At 50.3% G+C, this 22263-nt stretch overlaps 1 protein-coding gene across 5 annotated transcripts in view; it reads right to left on the bottom strand.

The window, feature by feature from the left end:
* Nucleotides 1–3450: 3450 nt before the first annotated feature.
* LOC102273166 (homeobox protein Hox-C6) overlaps nt 3451–22263 on the bottom strand; it is a 60588-nt gene continuing 41775 nt past the window's right edge. For 2 of the 5 annotated variants that reach the window (XM_005902097.2, XM_070370871.1), the window contains exons 2-4: nt 6206–6322; nt 5124–5568; nt 3451–4639 (exon numbers count right to left, since the gene is read on the bottom strand). In XM_005902097.2, coding sequence (XP_005902159.1) covers nt 4284–4639; nt 5124–5562 — 795 coding nt within the window. In that variant the 5' untranslated portion in view covers nt 5563–5568; nt 6206–6322 and the 3' untranslated portion in view covers nt 3451–4283. Of the gene's footprint in view, nt 4640–5123; nt 6323–6484; nt 6575–11862; nt 12054–22263 lie in introns of those variants that run through there. The other 3 variants (XM_070370875.1, XM_070370880.1, XM_070370872.1) reach the window with 3 other exon arrangements.

Raw genomic sequence — 22263 nt, 5'->3', positions numbered from 1 at the left:
TGCAGGAGAAAAATTAAACTGGGGCTAGTGAGATGGGATGCAGAAAAAGCATGCCAAGGGGGGTGGTCAGTTCCATCAGAAAGACTGGTCACAGGCAAAGACTTTTTTTCCTACTAAATCCCCTAAATGTTTATTTTGGGCCCCTACCCACCCAGATAAATCAAGCTAACAGATTAGGAAGTTCATAAAATTGTATTCTTAGGTAATGATATCCAGAGAGGTAATAAATATTCCCGCTGCGCTGATGGCCGCTGAAGTTGGGGGTTCCTCCATCTCTTTTTCCAAGCCTAAAAAGAATGTCTTGAAAGGGGAACATTTTCATAAAAATTAGCTCTGCAAAGGTGGGGTGCAGATAGAAGCTGTGGAAAACCATGAGAAGTGGCTTTGTGAACCACACTTCCCCAGGACTGGGCAGAAAGCTGAGAAAAAGATGGTAAAATTGCCCCAGCAGGCTTCTCCTCCCCACCATAGCACCCCCTTCAGAATCAGTCTAGTCTTAGAAAAGCAGACAAACCGTGCCTAGCAGAGGGTACCCTGGCCCCAAGCTCCGGAGAAACCCTTAACTGTTTGTCTTCCTTAGCGGTCCCCCAAATACACACAGATACATACATCTAACAGCGGGAAGGCGTCCCTGGATTGCAATCCGCCAAGTCTATGCTCAAAAAAAGCTAATGCACAGATTGCAGAGAAAACTTTGTAGGAAACTTCACACAAGCGGCAGTGAGAGGCCCTCAGACATGCAAAGTTCCTCAGTCCTTCCCCCGCCCCCGCCCCCGCCCCCAGGCTCACTTTCTCCACTCTTTTTCTCCTTTGGGAGACAAGTTTCTTCGTTCCCCAGGTACACTCCTCGGCTCAGATACTCTAATTTTTTCCCCAAGCAGAAGTTCACCGCTCCTGATTGGATTTCCCGCCTTCCCCCCCAAGACGGGGCTTTGAAATAAAAATGAATGGCAAATAGAGAGAGAGTTGAAATTGCTGTGCTCCTCGCCCCCAGAGCATATGAGTGCTAACTACTTACATGTCAAGGGGATTTTTGACCTGTGGGGATCTCCTGGTGCTTGGAGAGAAGGACCTTGGAAGATTGGTGTTGCCGGTTTCACCCCGTCTTCTTTTTACTTAGCCATTGGAGAGACACACACAATACGCTAGCAGGCATTCTTGCGCCTTGCCTCTCCCATTACTCGGGGCAAGAAATCCCCAGCCCCACAGAAGCTGTGGCATCCTGTCTGGAGACAGGGGGCTGAGCTAGGGCTGGCTTGGGAGGGTTGGAGCTGGGGGTGGGGGAGAGGTCAGAGGCGCTGCCGAATATAAAGGCGATGGGAGAGAAAATGCTGTGTCCTCCCCGTGAACCTGGGCTGCGTCTTCCCCACCCTCCCCCAGGCTTTCCCCACTATTCAATCCAACTTCAATAAAAGCCCCGACCCTCAGCTTCCCAGTGAGGCTGTAGCAGCATCCAGTGGGTCAAGACAGCTAGAGCTAGGGGCTCAGGTTGGCCCCCTACTCTGGACATCCCACTCATTTCCGAGAGCCTGATCCCATTCCAGGTGGTCAGGTCCAAGGCAAAGGAGAGTTTTGGGGAAAGAGCAAAGAATGGAACCCACTGGAGGGAAGGCCAGAGGCCAAATTTTTCCAAAACTCAAATACAAGAGGGTTTAGTTTTATTTGTCAAACTATGGATGTCTGATGTTTCTGCTTTTCAGACTGAGATACACAGAGAGTGACTACATGTGGATGTGTGAGAAGAGGAATTTAAAACAGAAGCTCCTAAAGAAGGAAAAATAAAAGAACTGTCCCAATCCTTTTATACTGCTTTTCTCGAACAAGAGTGTGTACCTTTAGCAAGTTCATCTTAACATATAGAAGACAGTGAATTTCCCTCCCCTGTGTTCATCCCTTCCACTTTAGGGAGGAGAAAGAATACATTCCCCTGAAACCAAGTGAGCAAAGTTAGGAAAAGATTATGAATCTTAATTTCCATTGCCCCCTCTTTCCATCTTAACTTCCTTAAGGGATTGAAAAGACTTCCAGGTCCCCCTCTCACACCTTCCCTTTTCCTAAGAGCAACTAGACCCCCTTTTCCTGCCCCAAAGCCAATTGCATCAAGATGATGGGAGCTACAGTCAGATTTGGCCCCTAATTCACTTGATTACATAAAATCACTCCAGATAATTGTTGGCCCTGCTTCCTCACACTGTAGGCAGCATGTTTTGCTGTCCCCAGGGCACCATTGAGGGAGGGGAAAGTAGACCTACAGGACCCCAGCACACACACACACACACACACACACACACATACCCAGCAAGTGGTTCAAGAGGAAATAAATCCAAAGCATATCAAACAGCTTTTCATAACTTGGTTCCTCTGTTGCCTTTCACTCCAGAATTTGAGGAGAGAGGACAGCAGTACCCATGGCTTCCCTACTTATCCCAGATCTCTTATCCCTCTCTTTTCTACTTCTGACAGCCCTCCATCCTGATATTTGGATAAACTGTCGGAGAAGCTCACCAACTACCCCTTTACCTTCTCCCAACAAACAAGCAAAAATTCGGGCAGGCCTTGCTCAGAGCCTGGTCTCCAGGACTAGAATTCTTTGGAGACTTTGGCTTAAAGTAATCATTCAGGCAATCCAAATCAGTTTTTTGTTTGTTTTAACCCCCAAGGAAGCAATTTAAAAAATTTTTTTCTTACAAGCAGGAAGTCTTGTTCCTTCAATCTTCAAGTCCTGTGGAGACCTGGGAGGTTGTAGGAAGAAAGGTGATCCCCCTGCCTCTCCCTGTGTCTTTTCTCCACATCTAGCAGGTCCATGATAAAAGTTGGTGGGGGGGGGGGGTGGAGCAGGGAATAAGAGTGCTTCATTATCTCCAGGCATCAGGCTTTGAGGCCTACCCATGCAAGAGGGCCTCCCAGGCCTCTGGCCTCCACTTCACCCTTCTTTCCAAGTCTAAACAAACAGAAAAGCCATCCTGACAGGTCACTTTGCTGCTTTAGAATCACCAGCTCAAAATGTTTCTTCTTTTTATGACAACAGGCATGTTGAGAGGCATCTTCCTAATCCTTCAGCCCCAAAGAACTCCCCAAAGATGAAAACTCTTCTTCGTCCCCACTCCCTAAACTTGCCTTCTAATCTGCAAATTAGGCAGGCCTACTCACCAGAGGGAAGGGAGAAGAGAGGAGAGAGGAAGAGACAAAGAAGGCACCATGTTTAACTCTAGAAAAGTGAGACCCCCCAGGAGAGTCTGGCCCCTACAGACTCAGGGAGGGAGTGCCCTACTCTTCCACATCCCCTCTTCTGACATCCTCTGCCCCAAACCTATTGCTGGATCTTCTAAGGACCTTGGGAAACTGGAGTTGAGAGTTAAGATGTGTGTATTTGCTTAGAGTAAACTTCAGCAACTCTAGAGAGAAGGTGGGATGTTTCCAGGCCAGAAGGAGAAGGGGGAGAAAAAGAAACCATCAGACACTGACGTAAAACTAATTCACATCCACTGGTTTATTATTGATCACGGGGCATTTCACATCGACACTAAAATTCTTTATTGCAAGTTTTACAATAATCAAGTAAATTCAGTCCAAAAACACAATAACCATGATGGGGGGTGGGGTGGGGTGTTCTACCTATAGACTGCCTCTCTGAACTGAAAGTTCATTTTTATTTTCTTTTGGCTCCTCAAACTGAACAGCTCTGAGAGGCTCTCCAGATGCATTTAGCTTTGTCTGCTGTCTTCCCCCTTCTCCTCCCAGCTCCCCCCAACAATAATACAAAAGAACTTCATAGCTTTGTTCTCCTTAAAATGACTTCCCCCTCACTAACCTCCCCTGGTGCATTTTCAATGCAAAAGGCCTAAGGAAAGAGGGGGGAAGGAGGAGGAGGAGGAGTACTGGCTTAAAAATCTTTTTCCTTCTTTCTTTTCCTCATTTCCCCTGAAATGCACCCAAACCAGACCATCACACCTTGCAATATATAATTTTTGCAGTTTTTTTTCCCTTAAAAAATAAATAACCCCCCAAAATGGCCTTAAAAAAAAAAACAAAAAACAAAAAACCAGCAGGTACCATGCTAAGACAACATCACATGCTTAAAAGGGTCCTTAACAGTGGAAAGGAGAGAAGGGCAGGGGGCTTGTTTATCTGTTTTGTCTGTTTGGAACTGACAAGGGGGAAGGTGGGAGGAAGAGAGAAAAGAACCAAAATATATATATATATTAAATTCTATAAATAAGAGTCAATTTGTGTGTGAGGGGAGGATGGGGGGCCTGGGATAGGGGCAGGGTGTGAGTTATGTTTTATAACCTGGTAATGTCCTCTGCCCGTTGCTGCTCCGGCGGCGTGGCGCTCTGGGAGTGGTCTTCAGAAGTGCCCGGGGTGGCTGCGGAGAGGGTGCTGGGTGCAGCGCCGGCCGGGGGCGCTGACCTGACTTTGGTGTTGGGAAGTCGGTGGTCCTTCTTCCATTTCATGCGACGGTTTTGGAACCAGATTTTGATCTGCCTCTCAGAGAGGCACAGCGAGTGGGCGATCTCGATCCTTCTCCTTCGGGTCAGGTAGCGATTGTAATGAAACTCTTTCTCTAATTCCAGGACTTGCTGCCGGGTGTAGGCTGTCCTCGAGCGCTTGGGTTCCCCTCCGTTATAATTGGGGTTCACTGAGGGGAGGGGGGAAAGCAAATAGTGGGGTTCAAAGGCAGCAGGCTCCCCGCCCCCCACCCTCACCCCATCCTCAGCTCTGTTGGAACAGGAGGAGGGGGTGATGGAAATAAAGTCATCAAGCTAAATGGGTTATAAAGAAGTTGAAGGGAGCTGGAGACTTTGTAGTGTAATAAGAGGGGAATCCTCATTGTAACGACACTGAATTATTTATGCGCCCTTAGAAAGCGAGCATAGTTTTCACACATACATAACAGATCGTAGCACATGGCTCGGACTGCCCAGAGTAGCTAAGCCATAAAATTTATGGGGGATGTAATTACCCATTCTCGCTCGTAAATCCAGTTCAATTGTGCTAACCCAGAGTCGCTCCTGGAGAGAGAGGGGGAAGGAGAGAAAGGAGGACGGGGCCGGCGGGGGCCGAGGAGGGTGGGGAGCGCTGGGGAAGAGGGGAGGGGGAGAGCAAAAAGCAAAGTTGCCTACCCGTGCTAACGTGGATTTTTTTCATCCATGGGTAGACTATGGGTTGCTTGCTGGCGGCGCTGGAGGGATGGTCAGGGGCTGGCTGGCTGCAGGCTGGCGGGGCTGGGGACGGGGAGGCGGAGGCGCCTGAGAGAGGCGCCGGCTCGCAGAGCGGCTGTGATTTCTCGGGGTGGTGGTGGCCCGCCTGGGCCGGCCCGTGGCCTCGCGAATTGCCCGGCCCCTGGAGACTGGTGCAGCTATACTGGCGCTCAGGGTAGCTAGGGCGCGGAGGCGGTGGTGGGTACAGCTCCTGGTGGTGATGCTGGAATCCCGATTCCCTGGTCCGGCCGTAATATTCCGGACTGTGTTCAGGGATGTAGCTATTTTGCGAATATTCTTCGCATGGAGGAAATTTCGGATCGATGTAGTTAGAGTCCATCAAATACGAGCTCATGATCATTAATTTCTGGAGTGGAAAATAATTTTTCTCGCTTTGTCGTTTTTCTGCTCCATAAAGCCCTCCTACTAGCTAGCGACCCTGTAAAGTTACTTTCACCATGTGACTCCGCCGGCCAATCACACGGAGCAACCCAGTCCCCGGATAAGGAACCGAATCGCTTTATTCAAAATGTATCCAATTTTTTTTGTGTGTGGTGGTGGTGGTGGTGCTGGGGGGTGGTGGTGGTGATGTGGGGTTAGCTGGCAGGGGCTGGGGTGCCCCCAGTACACACCCCTCCGACTGACAACGCTCCCCTGCCAAAGGAGATGGGAAGCCCCCAGCTCCTTTCCAAAGCCTGGGCATTGGGAGGCTGTTGGGAGGCTGTGATTCAGCCCCCTCCCAGAGTCTCCCGTTGAACCTCCGGTGTACCCCTCGGGCCTCGGCTCCCGAGCTTTTCCAGAGATCCCCATTCATGGCGATCCTGTCTCAATCTGTGTAGGTCACGGGGCAGCGCCCCTCTTTCGCAGGAAGAGGAAGTTGAATGAGGACTGGAGTGGCGGTTGGATGGGGAGGGGCCCAGGCTGAGCCCAGGAGGCTGGAGAGCCTGTGGTACCCCGCCATCCAAGGAGACCAGAGTCCAGCCCTCTTCTCCATACACACTCACCCAACCCTCTGGCCAGGGGGCCGGCGAGGCAGGGTCCCAGCTGGACCAGGCAGGTAGAGGCAGCGGGATGCAAATGATTCTGACGTCATTTCTGGAGGTCTGGGGGTTGAGCCCCCGCTGAAGAGAGACAGGAAGTGGTTGGCAAAAGCATAGTTCAGAAGCCTTGCCCTCCCCAAGTGCCCACTGACCCTCCCTGCCCAGCCTGGAGCAGAGGATCTCTCCCGCTGCCAGTTGTTTCTGCTCTCCATTCTGCCTGGCCTGCCGCTTTCTGACAACTACCTCCAAGGCCGGTTCCCGAGGACTTGGGGCAAGGAGGAGAGCACTCTGCCAGGGGCCAGTCCCCTGGGATGGTGCCCAGCCAAGGCCCTGGGAGCTCTTCCTTCTCCATCCCCACAGAGGGCAGACCTAGCTAGGAGGAAGGCCTGCGTTAGTAGAGCCTGCTTCCGGCCAGGGATTGTATCCATGTAACACATGTGTTTACATGTAAACACGCATCCCCAAGGGTCAGCTCCAGGCTGCCTTCCAAAAGCTGAGGGGTGAGCTCACGAAGCTGGGGAGGCTGGGCGGGACTCGGGGGTCTCCAGTCCATTCCTGCGCCCTCCCCTCTCTCTTGCCACCCACCCACAGGAATAGCCTTGATGGTGGGGTGGCAGGGCCATGGAGGAGGGAGGGGGCAAGAAGAGCTGCTTTCTGACACCGCCCCGCCCCCCCCCCGCCAGCTAGGGGTGGCCACGTCATGCCACCAATTCTAATTAACTGATCCCATAACTCAGAGTTGGTGGGGGTGGCAGAAGGGAGAGCCCAGGGAGGGAGCTGGGTCCCCTTGTTGCACTTGATAACAATTATAGTTTAAAATCATAGCTTGCCGGGGCTCGGCTATATTTTACTTGATAACAATAAAAGTGACACATAAAGTTAACTGTTTATGTTTTATTTATTAGACTAAATCTGCCAGCGGTGGTAGGAGCGCTTGCCTCGTCGCTACAGCTTTTATAGGGCTGTAAAACGTCATAAATCAGTCTCGCGGAATCGCCCGCACTCTTTGTGTCGGCGGCGGCGCAGGGCTGGCGGCCGCTGGCTGCCTGCTCCCTCCTTTCCACGAAAAGTCGTAATGTGATTTTTTTCCCCTCTGATTTTATTATTATGATCGCCGCTGTGATTAGTCAATCTACCTTTAATTCGCCGCCCTACGCTGCCTCCTCCCAGCCCAGCCTGGTTGACACTTGAATAAGTACCTTTTAAAACGGCATAACAACTATTTGAGGGTTTAATTAGAACATCTGCAATTAAGGGAATGAGGAGGGGAAAGGGAAAAAAATAAAACCGTTGCGAGAGGGAGGCTGAAGGCAGGAGATTCCCAACCTGTCTCTCACCACCTTTGGGATGCCAGAGAGGGTTCTCACTTCCAAATTAGGGCTCACCCTGAGGTTGGAGAGCTGGGCCACAGCAGATGCCCCAAAGGACTGATTCCCTCTGCCTGGGCCCGTGGCCACCTTTCTTCCTGCCATGTTCAAGCCCCCTACCCTCACCCTAGGTTCACCAAGAGCCAGTGCTTGGGAGTCCCTGGAAACCTCTTGCCCAGAGGTCAGTGCCCACTTGCTGCCACTAGATGGGTGAGAGAACCGGAATTCCCTGGAGGCTGACCACCTCTTAGAGGCGATTCTCAAATTTCCAAAGTACTCCTGCTCACTCTTATCTGGGACCCTCTGCGTGTGAAGATTGGCTGGTTTGGTTGGAAGAGGAGCTTGAGACTCTGAGAAGGTGAAGGCTGCTGCTTAGTTGGTTTATTATTGGTGCTGGGGGGTGGGTTAATTACAAGTTGTTAGAAGTGCCAAAGGGAAACCAATGCTGACTGCTGTCCTACAGAAAAATTCTGAACCCAGCCCCAGCCCCCAACCTGGGGAGAAGCAGAACTCCAGGAGCTCAGGTAGGGTGGGGGAAAGGTTGCTGAAGGAGAAAGCCTTCCAGCCCCACCCCCATCCTCCCTTCTAGGCCTGCACCTGGATCAGGCTGCCCCACCCTATGCTGGCCAGGAATAGTCTCACCTCCACCTGGCTCCCCTCCTCCCAGCCCTCACTGTTACCTTCTACCAGCCCTGCCCCCGCCTCAACTTGCTTTTCTTCCTTCTTTTCACCCTCTTGGGCTTGCTAGGAAGTCCTTTCCAAGGCTCGGCCCATTGTACACCCCCACTCGCCAGGATTCTGAGCTCCTGCAGGTGCGTTGAGGGAAAGGGAGCACGAAACCCACTTTGGGCCAGTGTGTGTAGGCAGATCCAAGAGAGTTCAGATGCCTTCAACTGAATGCCAAGTCCATGTGCATTCATACTATTAATATTTATTGATGTATTAAGTGCCTCCTTATGCAGCCATAAATACGTGGAGTTTTCTTCCCAGGTTTGCACAGCTAATTTGACATTCGGATCCAGAAAGTAAAATCTGGGAGATTTCCCCAAATTTGTCCACATGTATCTACATCATTTACCAAAAAAACTCTCTTTGGGCTCCTATATCTCAGTAGCAAGAAAGTCGCCTATCACATGAAAACAGCAAGCCAGAGTCCGCTACACAGACACACACATACAAACATTTTCACCTGGATATTATTGCGAGCATAGAAATAAGATCCCTTCTGAGGGCTCCTGTACTTAGCGTTAGCTTAATGGGTTGGAGGGGGGGCGGCCTAAAGCAGCTCTTGTCCGTGATGAATCCTTGTATCTCCTTTTGTGTTTTGCCCTCCTGCCTCATCAGCCCAGGGATCTCCAACCCCTGCTCTGCCCTCTACCTCTCTCAGCCCCAATTTTATTTTTTTTATTTTTTCTGATCACCTTTTGCCAGCCTCCAAACAATCACTCTCTGAATGCTACCCGCATCCGCCCCCATATTCTTTCTAAATCTCGATCTGGTTTCTCTTTCGGAAACGTGTTTTAGTACAAAGCGCTTCCCTTCTGACACCGCTGAAGAAAAATATGTGTCCATTGTGTGCGAGGCCTTATTGTGCCCGCATTACCATACTGACCGTTGGATAACCCATATTCCTCCCCTCCCCAGTAACAAGCTGCCGGCTGAGAGACCTCAGCGACTCCACTGATTCTCTGCTGCATTAAAATCTCACCTCTCAGACTCCCTGGATTTTCCTAGGGAGAAAAATAGTGAGAGCCAACTCAGGATTTGGCGGGCAAAGAGAGGGAAAATGAGGTGTCATTCCTTTCCCCACTCTCAGAAGGACAGGATGTGACTGTGTGCGCGCGCGTGTATATATGGTTTTTGTTGTTGTTTTAGAGATTAAACATCGCAACACGTCTCTTTCCTCTTCCTCAAATAAATTTGACTTTTAGATGGTATACCATCAAGTAATTCATTCCATTTTTTTTTTCTCCAAGCAACTTGCAAACCCCCAAATAAAGCAAGGCTCCCATTTTCCCCGCTGTGTGTGTATTTGTATATATGTATGTGTTTTGTCCCCTTCTAATGCCAGCAGGCAGGGCTAATGTATGCAAAAGAATATGCAAATGCTTAATTGATTTTTTCTTAAATCTCTTGTCAGTAAAAGTAATGAATTGGTCTAAAATGATTTTAATAACCCAGACGTGTCACCAGAAAATACTCAACCTTTTTTTTCTCCTGGAATCGCTTATAGTCTCAAAAAAAAAAAAGCAATCATGGAATGTTAATTTGCCCCCCTTTAAAATATTAAAGATGAATTTCTCCTGTTTGTTCGGAGACCATAAGCAGGGTCCTCTCGTGAATTTCCCCCTCCTTGCTTTGCCTTCCTTGGAATTCAATTTTCCTCAAATCTCATTTAAAGTGGCTTTTTAAAAAGTGGCCGCATTTTAATATTGGTTAGACAGAGTGACCTGCATTTCACCTCGGGTGTTTGACTTGTTCCAATAGGTCACTGCCATGGGGTTATTGATGGGGAAACTCCATTGAAATTTGTCTCTTCGCAAATGGCCTTTAGATCTTCCAGTGAGTTCAATAACTAGTTATAATGTGGAAGGGGAAAAATGAAGGCCCTGGGCTAACGAATTTGATGTTTCATTTTTATGCTGGAGAAATTGTTAGTTAGAGGTTGGGTTCCCCATCCTCTTCTTTGCTCATCCTGGCCTCACTGACCCCTGCTCCCCACTCTCGTCCAAGGCTGCAGGATTATATCCTCTTTAAAACTAGGGTGGGGGTGTCCCTTTCTCCCCTTGATGAAAGCTTTAATTCTTATTTTTGTTGTTGTTATTGAAAAATTCTGACAGTGCTGCAAGAAGCTTGCGCTGCTGAGTATTTCTAACTTGAACTTTCCTGTTAGAGGTGGGTAAAAGGACTTTTACTTTTAAAGCACTCTAAATGTGGTTTTGAAAGATTTAGGAATTAGGCTGGCTTAGGGTAGCTTCCAGAGAGCTGACCTGGTGCTCCCAGAATTAAGAAGCCGATAGGAAGGTGGGGTTCCTTTTGGGGTTGATGAGGGCATCTCAAAATACTCTAATCTGTTCTTGGCCTCTGAGCTTCCAGGGACTCATGGGTTGAGGCACCCTAGACCAAGGAAGGCAGAGACAAGGATGGAGGGAGAATTCCATGGAGCAGGCAAGAGAATCCTGGGTCTCCTCCAGAGTCAGAAACAGAATTCATTAGTAGGGACTTGGCCCAGGAACTGCTTGCTGAACTTCATAAGAAGGGTGCCTGGCAAAAGCCCAGTGCCCCCAAATGACGCGTTTTACTGGAGAGAGCAGAGGGGAAATTATTGGGGTGGGTGATGAAGATTTTACAAGGTGTCCCCTTTTTTCCTGGAGTTCTTAAGGAGTGGGGGAGGAAAGGGCAGGGGAGGAAAGGTCTTCATTTTATTCTCCCCAATTACAGCTAGGTCAGAGAGCCAGTGACTTCTCCAGAGAAGCCTCTGTGAGAAAGGGCTGTGGAGAGCTCTTCTTTCAGGCTGACCCAGCCATACCCAATCATTACCATCATTAACCTCAATAATAACAAGAACATCATTTCTTCACAAACAGAGCTCCCTGTGTGCCTTCTTTCCTTCCTCCAGAAACTGTTCCCTTTCCTTCCCTGGGGTCCCTGGGACCCCTAAGGGATCCAGTTAGCTCAGGCCCAAGTTTCCCCTTGATAAGCCTACCCACATCCCTTCCAAGCCTCCCTCCTTAGATAAGAGTCATTCCAAAAGCAAGCCTGGATTCCCAGGCTGGGGGAATCCAGACCGAGAGGAACATGTAAGTGCCTGAAACTAGGGTACCACCTTCCTCTATCCCCTTAAACCCGGAGGCAATGTCTTGGTGCCACCTGCACTCTCAGACAAACTTGCCTGGACAGATCCGGGCACTCCTGGGATCTGGGGAGCCGTCTTTCACTGCGTGCCGCAACCCCATAAAAAATGAGGGAGCCCGGAAAGGCCCATCGGTCGGTTTCAGGATCCGGCCTGGAGGAGGACATGCAGCCTGCTCTCCCCAGACGAGCGGGAATCAATAGCGATCTGTGATAAACCTCCCCGCAGCCCCTCGCGCTCCGGGCCGTGGCGGGCGAGCCCCATCCCCGGGCCACTCACCCGCCTCGGCCCATACTTTGGCCGCCTCCTCGGAACCCGGGACCCCCAACCTCTGGCCTCGCCCTCTCCCCGTTTTAATTACGTAATTGATTTTCGCTTTGGCCGCGCCGGGACGCCTCTACCTTCAGACTGTTTAAATTTTTCGGCTCCCTTTTTGCATTTCCGAGTCCTCTTGAAGGGCCGTCATTTAGAGACTGGCCCTCGGGCTGCTGGGTCAGGGCTGGGCTGCGGCCTCGCTCTACACTCCAACGAAATGGTCCTCCGGGGCTGGGCGGCGCGGCCCGCTGTGCAGCCGGCCCACCGCGCGGGGCTCCCACACTGCGCTCCTGCCCATCCGCTCTGCTGAATTATTTTGTGCTCCATTATTCTCTGATAGAAAAATATTCCGGGTTGGAGTGAGCACTCCACGCCTGGGCTCGGAGCCGGGCCGCTCGGCTTTTTTGTCTCTTCACCGGCATGAAGTGTGTATGTCTGGGAAGGTCAGGATGGAGACCCGAGGAAGCGCAATGCCCAGGCTGCAGGCTCGGCGGGGAACTCCAGCCTCTCCCCCCAAAGACCTGGCCCCGCTGGCGGCCCAGAAGCGCCGGAGAAGCGGATTCGGCTGCAACTTTCCGCCACTCGGCCCGCGTGGAACCGCAAGACCGGCGACCCCCAGCCCGCAGTGGGCTGTTGGGTCTGATTTTCTCCCCACCCCCAGACAGAGGCCCCAGCACTCCGGCAGCCCCAGCGGGCACCCGAGCGGCCTCTGGGAGGAGGCACCGGGGTCGGCAACACGCGGGTCATCCCTACACCGGAGTGACCGAAGGTGAGGCGAAGAAAGGGAAAAAGGGGAGGCATTTTCACGGATGGGAAGACCAGATTTGGGGTGGGGAGAGGACGGGGAAGACGCGAAAACTTAAAAAGGAGCCCCTTCTCCCACCGTGGCTGACTTTCCCTGTCTCTCCTCCTCCGGACAAAAAAATAAAAGAAACCCTCCTTTTTCCTTCCTAAACTGCTGGTCTCCTGCTTAATCTCATCTATTTACAAGTAATAAACACTTCTCTGATTATTCTCCCATGTCCTGTTCATTCTTTGATCTTTTCCAACGAGGCAAACTATGAGTTACTATTAGCCCTATTTTATGATTCTATTTTTCCCTCAGGGAGAGGAGGGAGTTGGCAATGTCTTTCTCACTGGGGAAGAAGTTCAGGGAAACTTGATCACAACCTTCTCCCCTGTCCCCCACAACCTGCAACACCCCAATCCTTGCTCCCCCAGCCCCCCTTCCCCCGCGGCAATGTTGCCGGGTAAATAAGAGTCCGCCTGCCTGGCTATTAGGATTCTGGAGACGTTGGCATCTGTAGCAATCATTAGTCAAAGCCGCGGAAGCCGAAGGAGCCGAGGAGTTGGACAGAAAAAATCTTGGAAATGATATACAGGAGCCGCGGAGGCATCAATCCCCGGCCGATAAGAGCTCGGCTGCCGGGAGTGAGGCAGCCGCTTAATTGGGCCCTGGGCACCAAGAACAATTGGGGAGGAGGCATTTATGGGTAGGGCAGTGACCCTCGCACCATTTGGGCACCCTCCAAAAATAGGGGGAGACTTGAACATCTTTCCCCAAATTTCAAAGGCCCAGTTGTGTTGGGGAGACTCATGCTTCCCTCCCTCAACCTCTCCACCCTGAGAGCCAAGAGGAGCATAGTCCTAGGACTCTTCCCTTTTCTCTCCCTTCTTAGCGGCTGTTCTGGGAGGTCCTGCAGGTTGGGGAGATTGGGCTGGGATTTCAGGTCACAGGGAAAGCCTGGAGAGGGCTGTGGTCCCTAGAGCAGGTTTTTAGGAGGCAGCTAACTCCTTTGGACTCTATTTAGTGGGAACCTTGAAGACAGGAACAGAATCACTCTCTTTAATAAGCAAAACAGCCAGAAAGATATTTGTTCCCTATCCCCAATAAAGGCACTCACCTGATGTCTTTATTGACACAGAGATAGAGAGATGAATTAAGTTTATATCCTTCTGGAGGGAGATCTATGCCCCTACATATAGATACATGTATTATGGAACCATCTCTAAACATACTTTCAAATATTTAAGTTTGCAGCAAAACTGCAAAGACTATAAAGATCTCCAAATATGTAGCTTCAATATGTAGCTATTTTATGAGTTGGGGCTTTTGCATAAATCTAGATAAATTTTTCAAAATAGAGATTGAGCAACAGACTCAGAGTCTTTTTCCAACCAAGGGGAAAGAAAAAGCTCACCAAATATTCATCCAGATATTTAGGGAGTGCTGTACCAATACATCCCAGCCTATACATCCAGCACTATAGAGAGATTGGTAATGTGCACACAGAAATCTGACAGAGGACTGTTATGTTCACTGTGGATCTATAAATCTAAAGATCTATAAATCTGCATTTAAATGTGGAGTAGAGAGATATGGAAAACATACATCCTATTATACACGGAGTGATCTATAAATATATTTTCCCGTATACAGCTATGGAAGTGCTCAGCTCTCTATAAAGGCAGTGTATTTGCATCGAGCCTTAGGAATGAGGGAGATTCTCTGATGGTTGCGGGTTTGGGATGCCCCAACTCAGACTTCTCAGGGAAATGAAGGAGAGTAAACTGGAGCCTGTGCAAGTAAGTGCTAAGAGGGAATTCATATAATCTATGGCCTCATTTCCAGCATACGGGGCATTTCTCTGGCTATGGATAGGAGCCCTGATGTCTGGGCCTGAAAGCATCCTAACTTGTAGCCTGAACTGAGACAGAGATAGAAGCCTCTTTACTTCTTTTCCCTTTAGCTCCCTAGCCCAAAGCTGGCAGAGGGACCCTTGAGAAGCAGGGGTGTCTTTAGGAGGGAAAGGGTCATTAACATTACAAAATGGAGCCATTTAGGTAAAATGCTTTTTTTTTTTTTTGCTAGAGTTCAGTTAGTAAGGAGGCTGTGGGCTTTCACTCACACCCCAGCATGCATCTTAATTACATAAATCCCAGTCACTGACTGCAGAGAGTTTCCTCCATTCATATAATGCTAGATGATGCCTCAGTCCCATCCCCTCTCTTCATGAGCTCTCTCTTACACACCCAAAGTCCCACCTTGTCAAGAAGGGGTTTGGGGCTCAGGAAATGCATCACAGGGAGATGGCAGCCCCACAAGAGAGTAGTGCCCCCAGGAGTCATTGTATCTACCACCAGACTCAGAAGCTGATTACCTTCCATGTTACTTGTTTTTTAACTGAGGGGTTGGGGGAACCAAAGTCTGCATGGGCAAAAGAAAATGAAAGATGGTATGATTTTTAAATCTGGAATTTTAAGGAGAACTATGGCCATACCACCCAGAACATGCCGAATTTAGAGGGGTCAAATCACCAGTGAGCCCTTTTCATATTGGAGGCAGAGGATCTGGGGTCCCTGGACTTGCTTTGATTTTTCTGCTTTGGTTTACTGGGGAAAGGGAAGTAAGAAGGGCCCCAGGTGGGCTTGGGGAAGTGCAATCCAATCTAGTTGGCCAGTTTAGGGGAGAGTGATTTACAAAGCAAAAGCTCAAATGCTACTTCCTGAGAGGTCACCAGATCAAAACAACCTCCTCTAGGTTTTATGACCCACCACTACTCCCAACAGGAAAAGCACCCTCAATAAAGCCCCAGCCCACATCCCCATCCTCCACCCAGAGGAGGGGGAGAGACACAATCCAAAATGAGGGACCTGACCCTTACTCTCTTCATTCACACACACACACACACACACACACACACGCACACGCTGGGTTTTCCAGCCAGAAAATTAACTTTTTAAAGAAGCATTTTATAGACAATAATTTTCTCCACTATCTGAGCAAAGAAGCAGCCCTGAGATATTTGGAGTTTGATCCTGAAGAGTGGATTTGATCAGATAAGGATCTGGCTTCATGGTCTCACACTGCCTTCCAACTCCCCTACAACTCAACAGGCCAACAGGACACTAAAGACACCAAGAGCCTGGCTGCCACCCTCTGTGGGGGCTGCTCCAGGGGTTTGGTTTTCCAGGGAAGCAGAAAGGAAGAAACTCAATAGTTGCTTGGGGCTTGAGGGCATGAGTGTGGAGGGGGAGGACAAATGGTCTTCAGGCTGGGCTGATGGGAAGAACAGAGCAGGACAAGGACTGGGAAGTTAGTTTAAGGCTGGTTTACTGTGTCCCGCCTCGGCTTCTGACCTCTTTAATACCATACTTGGCCACATACATATACTTTGGTGTGTGATGTTCTGGGCCGGGGGCTGGGAGAAGTGGGACTCTTTCAAGGGCAGAACCTAGCCTCCTCTAACTCTGTCAGAGCTGTGACACATGCAGAACTAAAGAGATCCCAGGGAATTAAGCCCACCATCCCACCCCCTAATATGGGGCTGCACATCATGGCAGAGCTTTCTCTGTGTTTGAGTCAGCTGTAGAGAAGTAGCCTCCTTCCTGTACTTGCTCCCCAGCATACCCAGAGCCTCCTGGTCAACCTTTCATTGTAGCTTCTAAGGCCTGGTTATCAGAAGCCGAACGAGGTCCTAGACAGCCCAACTTTCCCAAGTCCTAAATTTCGTTTCCCTCCCACTCCCCACACAGTGGATCTTCCTAGCAGTGGAAGAAGAAAATGGACCCCAGAGTTCTTCTGTAGGACTCAAGGACAAAGAGATCTCTACTACTTCAGCTCCTCAGTCCAGACTCCTTGGGCTCCTGGGGCCCTATCAAAGCAGTGAAGGGAAGTACTAGAACAGGTACACCATTCGGGTTTACAAAGACCTAGTAAAAAGGATGAGATATTCCTGGCTCTCTAACAGCTAGCCTCTTCTTTAAATTGCATCTCAGAAAGCCAAAGAGCCCGAGCTTGGGGGGTCCTGAATCCAGATTCTCTCCCTTCTCCACAGCTAAGGGCTCCAGGGTCTACAATCCCACTGAGGAGGAGGCTCAGAACAGTGCTTGTCTCTTCAGGAAAAGAAAGCACAGAACTGAAGCCCTGGACAATGATGTTTCCGTTGAGAAACTCAACCCAAAGTAATTACACAAAGAGAGGGAGAGGCAAAGAGACAGATAAAGTTGACCTGGATATTAGGAGGGGCTGAGGCAATAAAAGCTCTCTTCCCAGTGCCTGCTTAGAAGGAGCCAGCCACACCCCTCCCCCCTTCTTGCCTTAGTTTCATGGAATCTGGAAACTCCAGCATGAGATATCCACACTAGAGGTGAGGATTGGTCTTAGACAAGATTACCACACCATCTACCAGGGAAAAATAAGTTTGTGTGCTCTAATTCTAGTTCATGAAAGAAGTCAATAGAATGGTGGGATTGAAGGTAACTTGGGAAGTGAGGGCCCAGTGGTTTCTGAGAAGAGCTGCCCTTCCTCTGGCTTTTCATTCTAATCCTTCCCACCTGGCCTGTGGCATTGTCCCCAAATCAGCCCCACCTAGAAAGCAAACTACCACCGCGGGGATGCTGACAAAGCCCAGCTCAAACTGGGCTATCCCTTGACACCCCCAGAGGAGGGCTTGGAGGTCTGGGGGCACCACCCATCAGAACTCCTGCTGCTCAGTCAGCTCAAAGAGGGCAGGAGATCAGCAGAGAAAGGGGAGGTTGCTGGTGCGGGTGGGGGTGGGGGGGGTGCAGCTGCGGGGATGGGGGGTGGTGGTGGAACTCAATCGGAAAATTAACCCTGCAACAAAGCCCTGGAGACTGAGGGATGGGGATGAAATGCTTGGGTCTGGACCTGAAAAGCAAGTCAGTTGGCTCAGGGCCCAGTCCAAGTGTTCAGGAGACACATGCACTCCTGCCATACACGCACACTGTCTGCACCATCAGCTGTTTTGCTCAGAAATAGTTTATCACCCATTGCTTATTCTGACCTGACCCATGTAAATATAAACACTAAAACCCACATCTTCAGTGGCTGTGTCCTTTGATAGCCATTGGCCAGGATAAAGCAGCAGCAGCAGTGGCATATCTTGTTAAAAGAATGGAAAGGAAGGGGACTTAAATCCATCAACTGTTTCATATGAGAGCAGTGAGGCAAGGGTCCTGGTTTTCTGTGCTGATTCCCTTTTCCAGACTTGAAGTTACTCAACAAACTAAAGGTACCAAACACAACTTTCAGAAAGTCTCCACTTTTGCTGCCTTCCCCAACCATGCCAGAGGCACTTTGATAAAGCTAGTGACTTCTGGAGCATTTCCAGGAAGAAAATTGAAAGAGATCGCTTCTAGTCACTCCACCTGTGCTCAAGAGGATCGGAAGAGAATAAAAACGAAAAGTTGTGCAAGGTAAGTGTATAGGGAATAATCACAGAATTTGAATTCAGGGCTGGAGTTTGCATCCACACCCACTGTACAGCCTAATCGAAAGGGCATATCTATAAAGTGCAGGGAATTGGGTAGGATCACACAGGAGAACATGGAGTAATGCAGAGGATGCCCATACAACTTCCAGTCCCAGTACAATTGAGATTGACCTCGAAATACAACTTTGTTAGAACTAGAGGACAAAAGCCGCAGACTCCTGAGAGCTGGGTAAGGGACAGAGGGAAGGGGTTGGAATATTCTCAGCATCACTTATTCCCTTCACATCATAGACAGGGAGGACCCAGAAACTAAAGAGGGTGGTGGGGAGGGAGGAGGAAGAAGAGAGCAGGGAAGGGTGAGACCCTTTTTGGCTGATTGGTTAGTGGAGGCCATGTGACCCTGCTTAGCATATTTCTGATTGGTTGCTTGACCTCTTCTAGGGTTAAAGACCTAGAAACAAAATTAAAAGCTTTCCAGGTTAGTTGGGGCACCTGATGGACTGCCCATCCCCCTACTCTAGAGAAACCTCAAATTCCAGTGTGTGGGAGGGGTGGGAGAACCAAAAATTTCAAGACCTGTTGTACTACTACTTCCCTTTATATTAGTCCTACAAAACAAAAGAAGAAGAAAAAAAACCGCTCTGGCAAATTATTTGAGAGGAAGGAGGATCTATTAAGGGGTGATATTTACATGGAACTTTTGAGCCTAAGAAACAGGAAAAGAAGACGAGGAAGTTATAGAAACCCTCCAAGAAATGCTATGTAAGTCTGTTAAACAGAAGCACGCTCACCCTGCTACACAGAGCTGAGAGAACTAGGCCTGCGATCTCGCCAGGAGTGGGGGAAGGTGGTGAGTCTTGCCTGGGTGTAGAACTTTGGCCCTGCTTAAATTCTTTATTGAAGACCATTAGATTTGCTCCCTGAAGTACTAGGGAGGCCAGAGGGAGGGGAAAAGTCAAGTTATAGACCAAGGGAAACTCCCATCTCCCTGCTGCTTGAATGGAAAGTTTCCAGAAACTCTCCAAATTGGACTAGTGGGGAGGAGGAGAAGGGAGGAGGGCCCATAAAGAACATGAAAGTTAATTCTCCTCTGGGCCACTGGAAGGAGTCCGTTGGGATCCTGCCACTTTCCCGGAACATAAAGGTGTGGGAGGCTGGTGGGGCAGGTGGGTTGTGAGGGACTGAGGACCCAGGGGGAGGCTTTTGGACTTTTCCACCAGGGTGCCTGTGCTCCTCACACAGGTGACAGTCCCCTGAGGGATGTGGCTCCAACTCTGACGCCCAGTGCCCAGTGTCTTTGGGTCTCTGTCCCCCCTCACCCTGCCAGAGTCTGCCTGGGCTCCCTGCCTCTGCTTGATTGCCTGCTTCTGCCTCAGTCTCTTGGGCGGCAGGGGCTCAGTAGCAGTGTCCTCTTCCAGTCATCCAACCGCACCTCTCCACACCGCAGGCACCCAGAGCTGCTAGCCCCCAGGGCAGTCAGTCCCTCCAGGCGGCTCACTCCCTCTCCCCATCTGCTCCCCTTCCCTTTCCCAGGACTTAAGACGCTACACCCTTGAAGGGCCCGCCTTTTGGCCCGGCTTCGGAATCCCTGGCCCCTTCAGAGAACCTGAGTTCCTAGGTTGTCAGGTAGGGTACACACTCGAAGGTGTGGAGGACACGTGCCTCCATGTCCCATGACACCTCTAGGAAGGAACATTCCTAGAAACTTGAAGGGAGCCCAAGCCTGAGACTGGCCCCAGGGTGCAAACCCATATTGGGTCCTGAAGGCTCCATCCCCCAGAGGCCATTCTCTCCTCAGAGCTGAGGGACTTCCCTGGCCAGGCTCAATAAAGATGTTACCTCCACTCCCACACCCATTTACACTCCACTCACAGCAGGAGCCTCCTGGCCTCCCGGGCCTAGTTTTACCTCAGGCCAGTGCTGGGGACACCAGGAAAGATCTCAACAGCTAGAGGGAGAGAGGGAGGCATGAAACCATACTGGCCCCAGACCGGCTAAGACCCCCAGACTGTGGAGACTGGGACAGCTGCCCATTTAGGTCTGGTGGTGAAGAAAGAATGTTTGGGGACCTCCTGGGCTCCATCCTCTACCTTTAAAATGCTTCTGCCGTTTCAGGTCGCAGGCTCAGTAGTCTCACACTCTCCTTCCCTGGCCCCCTCCCCAGCTGCCCGCCCTGCCTTGGTCTCTGGGCCACTGGCCAAGGCTGAACTGGCCCCTCCCCAGGACAAAGGCCCCAGAGGCCCTTTGCGCTTGCGCCTAGAGTTTACACAGTCCTACAAACACCAAACATCCCTGTGTCTGCCGCTGTCTTTCTTCCCAATTGAGAAGGGAAAGGGGGTCAGGGAGACCTAGTGAAGCTCTAAAGAATCCAAGTCTCTCTTTACCCCAGTTAACTTGCATTTGGAGGAACTAAGGGGCTGGGAGTGGGGAGGGCTGGTCTGAGGAGACAAACTCCCCCATCCTTCTACCTCCCAGCGGCTTCTCTTTCTCTCCCACCATGGCCTGGGGAGGCCTTCTTCCCCTCCCCTTAATGAGTGGGAACTGCCTCCTATCTGGAGCGGGGTTGGGGGGACATTAAGTAAATGGGAGAAAGGGTCAGAGAGAGAGAAAATTAACTTACAGCGTTCGCCTGGGATTCATTTGCGAAGATGTAACCTCTCTCACCATCATCCCCAGCGCCGTAATCCCCTCTAACTGCCAGGCCCTCTGTCCTAGCATTAAACCTCACCAGCAGCTGCGTGGCTGGACAGTTAAGATTATATATGATGTAAATATATTGTGGGTTTGTCAGCTCTCCCTACACCATAAAACTTGGTTTAATGACATCACGTGGTCCCCCAAGAGCCACTCACGGGCTTGCCTTCAGGCCATTCACATAAATAACCTCCAAAAGTTTCAAACTCCTAAATTCACATAGAAGCCATGCGTATTTCTCTAATGCTCAGTTACACTAAAAAGCCCTTTTGCTGCTCCTTTGCCCCACCCCCACACACCCCTTGCAGGGTGGGGAGGGGGGGGAGGAGTGGATCCTTATTTATTTATTTACTTACTTACTTATTTCCATAAGGACCTGTCGCCTTCAAGGTCGTGTTGATATTTTTCTTCCTCCTATTTTTTTTTTCCTCCTCTATCCTCTAATTGTTCAGAGTGGGCCGTGTACCCCTCTTCCCACTCCCCCGGGAAGGTAAGTCATGTTTCTTCCCCTTATTTCTCGCTGCCAGAGGGGGTGGGTTCCAGGGTGGAGTGGAGAAGCAGGCTCCGTGGTCTCTGGTCAGACCCAGAAGCCCCTCCATTAAACTCCCCCAGAGCAATGCCAAACTCTAGTACTTGAAGATCGTTCTAGGAGGCTGGCTGGTAGGGGAACCACCCCAGACTCCAACGCGGAGGCCTCTGCTAGCGGTGAAAGCAGGGGTCTGGGCTGCAACCACTCCCAGTGCACGGGAGTAGATTTGTAGCCTCTGTCTAAGTTATGGTCGCTGATGCCGCTGAAGCAGAGGCTGGGGCCTGGGCGCAGGCCTGCAGACTGTGACAGAGGGTGGAAAACTGGCTGGCACGGCTCTGGCTACCCAAGTCCTCCAGCTCCTCCAGGGAAAGAGGCCCAAACCCTGTGGGGAGAAGGCATCTGTGCACCCTGCTCAGCAGGTCTGTCACACTGCCTCCACCCCTGGTTTTCCCCCTGGGGTGGTGCATCCCTCCCCCCACCCCCGCCCCCGCCGCCAATGGGGAGGAAGCACAGAGCCTGTTCCCTGGCAGTCAGGGAGGCTGGGGTGGGTGGTGGTGGGTGCCACGGCCTCTTTCTTAGTTAACTGTTACCCACTGGAGACGCCAGTGCTTCTCCATGCTTCACTGCTCGCCCAATAGTTTTACTCAGCATGGAGAAAAAATTAAAATGACTCCCTGAAGAAAATCACACATTTTATTTGAGAGGAAGGGGGCTTGAGAGAGATGAATTGGTGCTGGGCTGGGTTGACTGCTATGAGCTAATGGAAGAGAGACATTACGGGTGCCCTAACCTGGTGAGTGCTCTGAGAAGACGAAGGGTGTAGCCAGGGGTGCAGTTCAAGAAACTTGTGTAAGACCTCCTGTGTGTTAGGAGTGAGGCAAGGCTTTTGGATCTTTCAAAAAAAATAAATAAAAGACAGACTGGCAGCTTAAGCAGTAGGATGCAGAGAAGTCCATCCTTATAATAAATCCAAGTAGCATCAGCGTTAATAATCATAAATATTCCCCTTCCCCCTCCCCAGATCCTCT

Source organism: Bos mutus, chromosome 5, assembly GCF_027580195.1.
Source record: "Bos mutus isolate GX-2022 chromosome 5, NWIPB_WYAK_1.1, whole genome shotgun sequence".
Lineage (NCBI taxonomy): Eukaryota > Metazoa > Chordata > Mammalia > Artiodactyla > Bovidae > Bos > Bos mutus.
The sequence above is the reverse complement of the archived record's forward strand: the minus strand, read 5'-3'. Positions and strand labels throughout refer to the sequence as shown.